The sequence below is a fragment of the Rhea americana genome, unplaced genomic scaffold (genome assembly GCF_003343005.1).
Source record: "Rhea americana isolate MKP2758 unplaced genomic scaffold, rheAme1 scaffold_203, whole genome shotgun sequence".
Classification (NCBI taxonomy): Eukaryota; Metazoa; Chordata; class Aves; order Rheiformes; family Rheidae; genus Rhea; species Rhea americana.
In genome coordinates, this window is record NW_028186184.1 from 1,549,823 (window position 1) to 1,559,477 (window position 9,655).

Below are 9,655 nucleotides of genomic sequence, written 5' to 3' on the forward strand. Positions count from 1 at the left end.
GGTCTCGCCGAGGGGGTGGGTTTGGGGTTAGGGCAGGGGGTGGGGCCCATAGAGGAGGGGGGTGTTTAGGCTGAGGAGTCTTCCACGGCCGCAGCGGGGTATTTAGGCCTGGGGGAGGCAGGTGTTGCTGTGTGGGTGGGGTTTCCCTGTCTGTGGGGATGCAGAGTGCAGGGAAAGTCCTAGCTGTGGGGGCACCTTACTCTTTTTTAGAGGGAGAGAGTATCCTTTCCCATAGGAAGGGGCAGAGCAGCCCCTTTGGAGTGGGGAAAGGGCCCCTGTCTGCTGGGGGGATGGGGCCAGGGGGCAGTTGGTGGGTATACGTTACTGTCTAGACATTACAGCCCCTTTAGGGGAGCTGAGTGCAGTCACGGACTAGGAGGGGTTGTTAGACCCGTTTGAGTCCGGAGGTGCTAGGACTGCTTATAAAGGAAGGGGGGTTTGGTTCTCCCCCTCCTGCTGAGTGCCAGGAAAAGCACTAGGAGTAGGCTCAGCTACGCTGCCCTTGCCTCGCAAAGAGGCRAGGGTCGTCTTCACATTAGGTTAACCACTAAGTCGTGGATAAACTTGAAATCCATGTTAGTTCTCCATAGCTAAAAATGCTTCAATGTGAAATGCTATTTATGAAGAGCCAGTGTTGCCAGCTGTAAAATTCAGTCTCTTATGATTTCAGCATAATGCAGAGAGCATCGCGACTGAAGAGGGAGCTCTCACTCTTGACCACGGAGCCACCTCCAGGCATTACCTGCTGGCAAAGTGAAAACCAGCTAGATGAGCTACAAGCTCGTATGTACTTTTCTGGATGGGCCTTTACACTACAATAGGGATATTGTAGGGATACACTGCAATTTGCTGCTAGRTTGGATTTGTTGTGGGGTGGCACATGCTTTTATAGGTTGCATGGAGCTGTGGAGTTCTTAGAAAAATGCTTTTTTTTTTTTAGTTTTCCTTTTAATGTAATTCTAAATGTTGTTTGGACCTTCTGTAGGTCTGGCTACTGTTCTGACTGCACTGGGGTGGAAGTGGTTTCATAAGGTGGCAGCTTTTTTTTGGTGCATCTGAGCAGTGTTACAGTTGCATAACTGGGTGGTATTTGGAAATTGTTGGACAAGTTCATGTGTTTTTAGTGTAATGCTCATGTTTTAATATTGTTTTTAAAGAAATTTTGGGAGGTGCAGACACGCCATATGAGAAAGGAATATTCAACCTGGAAATAGTTGTTCCTGAAAGGTAAGTGGGCAGTGACGTGAAGTTACTCTAGTTAAGTAGGTAGCATATTGTTTTTCCTTCAAAAGTAAGTTAAGTCATGTAAGATGTTTGATGCAAGTATGCCAAAAAGCAGGATTAGCTGATTGGACACAGAGTGCTTGGGTCTTTCCTTCAGCCTCCTTGGAAAGAATGTGTTGATTAGCTTAGGTGAGGGCCTTCATTTATGGAATGTAACTTTTGTTTCCATTACACTTATTTCACTTTGGAAGCACCAAGRTGTGTGATTAACAATTAATTAACTGTTAAACAGATAACAGACACTTATCCCTTATAGATACCCATTTGAGCCCCCGAAGATTCGCTTTTTGACTCCTATCTATCATCCTAACATTGATTCCGCTGGAAGGATTTGCCTGGATGTTCTTAAATTACCACCAAAGGTAAGATAGTGCTACTCGTGCATGGGTAAGTGAGTAATGGGTAAGAGCATGGGTAAGAGGATAATGAACTCCTTATCTTTTGCCTGTAAAAGCCTTGTTAAATGTCTGTCTGCTACTGACTTGTGTACATAGGAATACGCAAGTCAAGTTTGTGTGTGGCATCTCCTTTGTTTAGAGACTGGAACGTAGCCACCTTTGTTCCATGTAAGCTTCAAAGGCTCTAAGGATTGGAGCCAGAGAGTGTTAGGTAGCCGTCTGAAAAAACAGCCTGGATGTCCCAATACCCATTGGCTGGGCTTCCTCAGAGAGGCTGTACTCTGTGTGCTGGGAACAGATTAAGTGTTTTCCATATGGGTTTAACTGCTCTGCTTCCTGCAGGTGGCTCTCGCCTCTTTTGGATGTGAGGAGGCTGGTAAATGCTGTAAACCCCAAGGTTTCTCTAGGTACCCTGTGTGCAGGTTTCRTCCTGTTTAACTGCTGCTTTTGCCCTGTGTCTGCGAAGGGTGCATGGAGGCCTTCCCTGAATATCTCCACGCTGCTGACCTCCATACAGCTGTTGATGGCAGAGCCCAACCCTGATGACCCTCTCATGGCAGATATAGTACGTGATCTCCCCTCTTCCTTTCCTTTGTCTGTGGGCACAAACTGGGGTGGAACAGCATGTTAGACTTAAGCTGTGCTTCCTTTGCTCACCTGGCTATCAAATTACGCTGTGGCTCAGCTTTGATTTGGATCAGGCCTGGGCACTTGATTGCCTTTCTCCTGAAGTAGCCAGGGAATGTGATAGGGAGGTCTTGCCAGCAGCGGAAAAGCGATCATAAATGTCTTGCCATCAAGTCTGCCAATACAAAGAAGTAGTATGTATTCTCCAAGCAAACCAAATGGGCAGAATGATTTTTAAGCTGGATCAGTGCTTTATGTCAGGTGGTTGTAGTGTTTCGGGTATGGTTCTAAGAGTCCTAAAGCCAGCCCTCAGTCTCAACTTCTCTGCATCTTGTGCTCGCTCTGTGATGTCTGTATTAAATCAAGTCTCTCTCTTTGTCTTGCTCATTAACGTTTAGTCCTCAGAGTATAAGTACAACAAGCAACTGTTCTTGACAAATGCCAAAGAGTGGACTAAGAAATATGCAAGCCAGCARAAGAGGGTAAGAAACGCTATGCATTCTCTGCTGAGTGTAGCTCAGTCTTTGCAAACAGTTTCTTGCTTGAACTTGCCTCTCCTACAATTACTTTGTGAGGCCCTCTTTAGCAACTTTTCCCTTCTTCCCCTTCCATTCTATTCTTGGATGGTGTATTTAAATTCATTATCCTTAATATTTTTTTAAGATTAATTAGATTCACGTTGTAATATCTCATGTAGTGACTGAAAATGTCAGCCTTGACGCCTGTGGATGGAGGAGGRAGAAGCAGGTGTCTCCTTTCTGCCCTCCTCTGCTAGGAGGGATCCTTACTTGGAGCCCTCATAGCCCTTTAAGGGTGGCACTCGTACAGTGTCTTCCCTGTATTAGCTTTTCAAGAAGTTTTGATCAAAGGCAGCTCTCTGTTTCAGCTAGCAACATTGCCTTCTGTTGCCAGGCAAATATTCAGCTCACTGGGAATAGTTGTGCTGCTGCAACTAATTAATTACCTGCAAGCTATAACAGCAGGTGGAGCTGCTGCCTTTGGCCACCGAGTGTCTAAGTGGTGTTTCTGCTCCCYAGACTCTCCAACTAGGCAAGATTTCTGTCTCCTTTAGAGAATCTACTTCTTTGATAAATATTTAGGCAGACACGGCTGAAGGGGAAAGGTTGTGCGGAGGACGAATTATCCCTCCTTCCAAATAAATGATTTGTTCGGTCAGATAATTGCAGTGTTTTCCAAGAAGAATGAGGGACGAGTGGGACTGAAGTCCGACAAAACCCTTCCCCTGGGATTCTGCAGCCCTGCTTCTGCTTGAGCTGTTCTTTCCAAACTCAATTTTCTGCTGTGATTATGCCTTATGCTCAGCTAGTCCTGTTTTTTTCCTCCTTCTGGAAATATCTTCTCCAGCACTGACTAGTCTCCTTAATCCCCAGCGGAATGCAGCCTTCCTGCTATCACGTGTCCTTGTCTCCATTCTGCATCCTGACACATCTCATAGATTGGTGACTTCTTATTGCTCTGAAAAGTCTTTTGAAGCTTTTGCTTGGATCTTCTTTACCTGGCTATTTTTTTTCCCTACACCTCACTTGGACAGTGTGTTTTCTGAGAAGGGAATGGGGTGTTTTTGTTTGTTTGTTAACCTGAAAGCTCCATGACTGGTGCTCACTACTCCAACTCTTCCAAGCATATTTGCAAGTTAATTGCTGTGGGTTGTTAGAAAGACACATGGTGAAGAGATCTTTACAGTAACACACTTAGCCCCGTAGAGACCTGACTCATAAATGTATCTAGCACTTCTGGGCACAACGGTAATCCTGCTTTCCTGTCAAAATTSTGCCTCTACTTCTGCATGTGAAGACTCTAGTACTGTAGCTGGATGTCTGTTCATTTCCCCTTCCCAAAATTTCCAGCAGCAGGAGCAGGATAATTAAGGATCACTGCGTAAGTGCTGGAAGCAGTCATTCTGATCTTCATGGAGTGCAGAATGCTCCAAGGTGTACACACCCACGCAGCGCTGGGAATACACAACAGTGCTAATAGCTTGTAAAACTGAATTATTCAAAACCATTAGTTTTATTTCTTGCTATCTCAGGCTTCCAAGGCTTTGGAAGAGGAAATAAACCAAAGTGAAACAAGTACCAAAGAATCTATCCCACAGAAAAGAAAAGGSAGTAATATCTTCAAGAAGGAGAAGAAATCTCGCCTAGATTCCTAAGTGGTTTTTGTGGCTGTGCACTGTTGTTTTCTCTTTACAAAGGTATAACTAAATCTTTTAATGGCTATGTAGCAGTTTCATTTTTCTGTTTCCTAGCATTGTGTTAATAGTTCTCATAAATAAAACAAAACTCTATCTATATGCATTTTCTTCTGGTTTGTCATGCTGAAGAAAGCAAGACTGGAAATACCAATTTGGCTTTTGATCTCCAGTATCCTCTKGGAGGAAGGAGGATGGTGTCAAGCATTGTGGTTTCTAGTTTGTTGTCCCTACATCAAAGCAAGTTGAAAGCAAAARCTAAGCAGTAAAATACATTTGAACTAGTTTGTAGTGTTAAACTGTGAAATTTTTCTAGTGAGTCTGCGTGTTTGTCTGCAAGGAATTTAACCTGTGTCCTGTCCCCACTCCAAGGAAAGCAACTCAGGCCATCCTTGATTGACCACTGGAGCAGATGCAGGACTCGGGGCTTTGCCTGCCTACCTGGGGAAGTAATCACAGGGTTAAACCAAAGAGCTGTGTGTGCTCTGAGGTGCAAGAGAAGGCAGCGTCCCGGCCTGCTGCTGTTTCCAAAGCACTTGTCTTGTCTCTGCTGCACTCRCAGTGGTCAGGGAGCACTGCTCCCAGTGTCCTGTCAGTCGAAGTTGTAATAAAGGCAAATGGCAAAGAACATGGCAAAGATCTGAAATAAAAGGAGAGGGGGAGCTAGTTATCTCCCTGCTGCAGGGCAAGAGCAGCCTGCAACCACCCCAGCCCCTTGTGGCAGCTGCCAGCTGAAATCTGAGAGCCTGGGGACTAAAGGACCCTGCTGTGCATCTGTTCCTGGCCTAACCAAGGCAGGGGCTGATGGCTGTGCTCCCTCATAGGTCTGTGCATCTGCTGTCTGTACACTGCACAGCAAAAGCCATGACTGAGGAGGCACCTCTGAGCTCTCATGGGGATCTGCTGAGTGAGTAGTAACTCCCCCTCTCCTGGGCCTGTGCTGTGGGAACAAAATAAACTTCCTCCTTCCCACAGCCCTGGAGCCATCCCTCCATTTAGCCCTCTCTTCCCAGTGAGCACGAGTTTGGTGAGAGCTTTGTGCTCCAGAGACACCCTCATTGTAGGTGCACCCACTTAGTGGCTGTGATCAGRGAAATCAGAGTTGTGGGTGAGTCCTGCCTGAGCAGATCTGTGGTCCCTCTGTGTGTGCAGAGCACTGTCCCTCCCCCTCCTGGGAGTGAGAGCCCATCTGGGGTGACGTGCTTCCCCTTCCTGTCTTGGGTTATAACCGATACCATTCCCATCAGCTCTGTCCCTGCCAGCCCTCGCTGGGTACCTCGATGCCTAGCACGGCCAAGCTGCAAGCCCCGGGGACRGAGGTGTACTTCTGCAAGGTCCTACCAATGGTGGAGAAGCAGCCCTAGGGTGGAGGGAGATGATTCAGGGCTCTTGCCTGATGCAAGGAGCTTTAGAGAGCCACCAAAGTCTGGGGGAGATCAGGACATGTGGGAGAGCACCACAGTGGGATGGGATGAGCCAGAGATTTGGGGAACGTTTGGGCTGAAGACTAACAGCACAGGCAACGCAACAGGCTCCTGCTCGAGAGCGGAGGGTGGTGGTCCCCCATCAGCACATGCCTGGGGAGCACTGGGGCAGCCGGGATGCGGCAGGGCAAGGCAGGCGCCCGTGCGGCCCTACCTGCTCGTGGATGTAGCCAGGGCTCTTCTCCCGGCACTGCTCCCAGCCCAGCAGCTGGCCCGCCTGCAGAAGCCCGTCCCGGGTGCAGCAGGCCTGTGGCCAGGGCATCCCCGGGTGCAACTCCTGGAACTGGGACCCATTCCCAAAGTCYTCAGGTCCTAAAACGCCACAACACGAGAACTGAAATAGAAGAGAAATGCCATCAATGTGCTGTCAAAATGCCAGGGGCTTGGCTCAGGGAGATGAGGAGGGAGAGCATCCTGGCAGGGGGAAAAGCCAAGTGGGCGGCTCGGTTTCTTTCTGGGGTCCATGAGCCTGCTCCTCGCATTCAGGGCATCCCCGAACTGAGGGCTAGTAGGCCGCAGCAGGATCCACGGGTGCCTTGCTCCCCTCTGCAACCTAGTGGCTGCCCCCCTGGCTGCTTACCGTGATCATGAGGGTGTTCCAGGCTGTGGAGAAGACCTCTGTGTCCTCATCCCCACAGTAGTTCCTCCGCAGCTCGGACAGGAAGAGCTCCGGCCTGATCTGCAGGATCAGTGCAGTCTGCAGGTGTCACAGGATGGAGACCGCAGGGACCCGCACACTCGCCTTCACCCACTGCTGCCCAGCGCTACACGGGCGTCATCTCTCCAAGGGCACACGGGGRTCCACCCCCTCCATATGGCTGGACCAGCCAGGCTCAGGGTTGTGTCAAGGTGCTAGTGATGAAGGTGAGGGTGAGGCAGGACATCCCTGAACTGGTCCCTGTCCCTGGCTGGTTGCTGGCAGGCTCAGGACCATGACCCATGGCATGATSTGGGGAAGAGTGGGGCTGTCCTTGCTGGGTGCCACGACAGGGCAGGGGAAYGGTACCTGTTTCCACTGCACCAGGAAGAGGACAGCCCCCACAAGCTGCATGACGAAGATGAGGCTCACGAGGATGAAGAACTGGAAGGCAGAGAGATGGAGGGGTCAGAAACCAGCCTGACTGCAAGTACCGCTCGCTCCGGCTGTTCCTCCCYGCCTCTGCAGCCATTCTTGCCTGTGTACATCCCCTCCAGCCTGGAGAGTGGCAAACGGAGGCATGCGGGGAGCAGGGACCAGAGTGCAGTTCGTGGGGACGGACGCATGTCTCAGCACCACAGCTCCAAGACTGCAACCCCCACTATCCTACAACACCCTGTATTCCCCCGAATCCTTGCATCTCATAAAACCCTACATCCCGCGGCACCCGGCCTGCACGGCTCCCTGCATCCCTCAGTTCCCTTCACGACTCCCCTCACTCACCACCAGCAGCAGCGGCCGGCTCCGGCGAAGGGCCCCGCAGCAGCCCAGGAAGCCCAGCAGCGAGAGGGCGATGCCCACAGCCAGCAGGAGGTAGGCACCCGCGCTCAGCACGGCCTTGGAGGCCACGATGTCCTGGAAACGAGCTGGGTCCACAGCCACCCAGACCCCCACGCCTGACAGGCACGTCCCCCCAGCCTGCGGGACATGCTGCGGTCACAGGGAGTAGGGACCAGCCTTGGCTACCGCACAGGGGACTGGGGATGCTCTAAYGTTTCCTGGGGTCCCCTCCCTTAAACCGGTGCCACCAACCCATCCACAGAGACCAGAGCGTCGTGCACCAGCTCTGCTCGGATGGGACTAGCYGTCTCTGGCTCCGGGCACAGCACAGTGCCAGCTCCCCTCCTCCCATCCCACTGAGCCCAGGTGGACTCACAAACACCAGCAYGTTGAAGACGAACATCAGGTACTTCACGCAGCTCAAGACACCCATGGGGTTGCTGGGGGATGAGATGGTCACGTCTCTGGAGACACGGCAGCACRGCAGTGGTGCTTGTGCCTGCGGAAGGGAGAGCAGAGCCCTGGCCCGCAGCCAGTCCCAACGCTTATCCTGCACCCCAGCTCCRATGGGAGGTGGGACCTCCCTTGCCACCATGAGGGGACAGATGGGGACAGGCACTGGGAAAGGACTGGGAGGAATCTGGCTCCTTGCAAACTTCCTCCAYGCTTCCCAGCTCTGCCCAAGCACCCGCCAGATCTCCTTTTCCAGCCCCGGCTGCTTGCATGGGGCAGAGATAGCTAAGGGGACGTGGGGAGCTGGTCAGCAGCAGCCCCATGCGTGGGAAGGTGCTGCACCTTTCCTGGGAGCCCCAGTGCAGCCCATGCCTTGTGTGGCTGCTGAGAGCCCCCAAATCTTTGCTTGAGATTTTAGGGAGCAGACAGGGCTGAGTCGCAGCATCCCCACGAAGGGGCTGAGCCCTGCAGGCCCCCTGGCTTTCCCAGGGATGAGGCACAGCCCCACAGAAATCCACGTCCCCAGAGCATCTCCCCAGCCCCACAGTGTGGTCCATCTGCCTACCCTCACCCTGCTGCTCCCCAAAATGGTTCGAACCCTAAAGCACCTCCAGACCCCATCATCACTCACCCAACGGTGGCAACGGGTGACCCAGATGCCTCCAACCTGCTCTGGGACTGACTGTGCCAATTCAGCACTAGAAAGGTTGGAAAAATCCCCCCCCTCCCCCTGCCTGGCTGAGCAGCCCCCCGAGAAACCCCCTCCGCCACAGCGCCATGAATGATTGATGGGGAACAGGATCCGCCATTGTGCGGGGAGGCAGATGTAGGGCACGAGGGGAGCCCGGCCCCGGGCTGTCGTTGGCAGAGGTAATTAAATCTGGCCCTCCGCGAGCATGGAAAGACGATCCGGCCACGGCAGGAGCCCTCGGCCCGCAATTATTGCCAGGGCCGGCCGGCCTGCGCGGTGTTTTCGCAGCCCGGCCGCCCCCTCGGCAGCCGGCAGGCGCCCCCGACCCCTCCCGGGGGGGGTCCCATCAATATTTAGCGGGTGCCAGTTCCGCTCAGAGCTGCCGTCTGCCATCCTGCGAGGCTGCCGCCAGGCCCGAGCCGCCGAGTGGCCCCGGTGGTCTCCGTGGGGGCCGCGTTGCCACGGTAACGAGGCACGTTGTCATGGTAMCGCAGGCCTCGCGGCAGCACTAGGCCCAGCCTTCGTGCCCCGTGTCTGTCCGCCCCCCTGTTCCCGCTCCYCGGTCAGGCCGCGGAGCGGGGACCCCGCCTGGCGCCCGGCCCCGCGTCCCCGCATCGCCGCCGCCATCACGGGATGCCCCGAGCTGGCGCCCGGGCCCCTCTCGCTCCCCTTCCCCGCCCGCAGGGGGCGATGGCGCGCGCGGCCAGCGAGCCGCGCCGCCGGGCTAGAGCGCCTCCCCCGCGCCGCTCCCCCGCGGCTCGTCCAATCACCGCGGCCGGCGGGGCGGGGRGAGAGAGAGAAGGGGAGAGACGGCGGCCGTGGCCAATCAGAACACGAGCTTGCGTACCGCCCCCGCCCCGCCCCCGGAGGAGTCCACCTCCGCGGGGCGGGACCTCGCGGRCCGGAAGTGGTTCGTTCCCTCAGCGTCGCTTCCGGTGCCGCCGCCGCCGCCCCTGCGCGGGATGTAGCGGCCGGTGAGTGCGCGCCCGGGGGCCTGCCGCGGCTCCGCATGTCGTCCTGGCTGCGGCG

The 9,655-nt window shown here is 53.8% G+C and overlaps 3 protein-coding genes across 5 annotated transcripts in view; 2 read left to right on the top strand and 1 right to left on the bottom strand.

The window, feature by feature from the left end:
* Window positions 1-4,623, top strand: part of UBE2T (ubiquitin conjugating enzyme E2 T) — a 135,535-nt gene extending 130,912 nt beyond the window's left edge. For 2 of the 3 annotated variants that reach the window (XM_085304129.1, XM_085304128.1), the window contains exons 2-7: window positions 671-783; window positions 1,158-1,227; window positions 1,541-1,646; window positions 2,149-2,247; window positions 2,708-2,791; window positions 4,360-4,623. In XM_085304129.1, the coding sequence (XP_085160255.1) occupies window positions 675-783; window positions 1,158-1,227; window positions 1,541-1,646; window positions 2,149-2,247; window positions 2,708-2,791; window positions 4,360-4,482 (591 nt within the window). In that variant the 5' untranslated portion in view covers window positions 671-674 and the 3' untranslated portion in view covers window positions 4,483-4,623. Of the gene's footprint in view, window positions 1-565; window positions 576-670; window positions 784-1,157; window positions 1,228-1,540; window positions 1,647-2,148; window positions 2,248-2,707; window positions 2,792-4,359 lie in introns of those variants that run through there. The other variant, XM_085304130.1, reaches the window with a different exon arrangement.
* A 490-nt stretch (window positions 4,624-5,113) lies between these two features.
* LOC146596332 (tetraspanin-18-like) lies at window positions 5,114-7,968 on the bottom strand. The gene is made up of 7 exons (XM_085304151.1): window positions 7,859-7,968; window positions 7,426-7,620; window positions 7,012-7,086; window positions 6,586-6,684; window positions 6,160-6,339; window positions 5,798-5,881; window positions 5,114-5,161 (listed from the first exon to the last, which is right to left on the bottom strand). Exons 1-7 carry the CDS (start codon window positions 7,913-7,915, stop codon window positions 5,114-5,116), a joined length of 738 nt encoding a protein of 245 aa, XP_085160277.1. The 5' UTR covers window positions 7,916-7,968.
* A 1,560-nt stretch (window positions 7,969-9,528) lies between these two features.
* ADIPOR1 (adiponectin receptor 1) overlaps window positions 9,529-9,655 on the top strand; it is an 8,992-nt gene continuing 8,865 nt past the window's right edge. The window contains exon 1 of the mRNA XM_085304131.1: window positions 9,529-9,600. The gene's annotated coding sequence lies outside the window, so the exon portion shown is untranslated. The remainder of the gene's footprint in view (window positions 9,601-9,655) is intronic.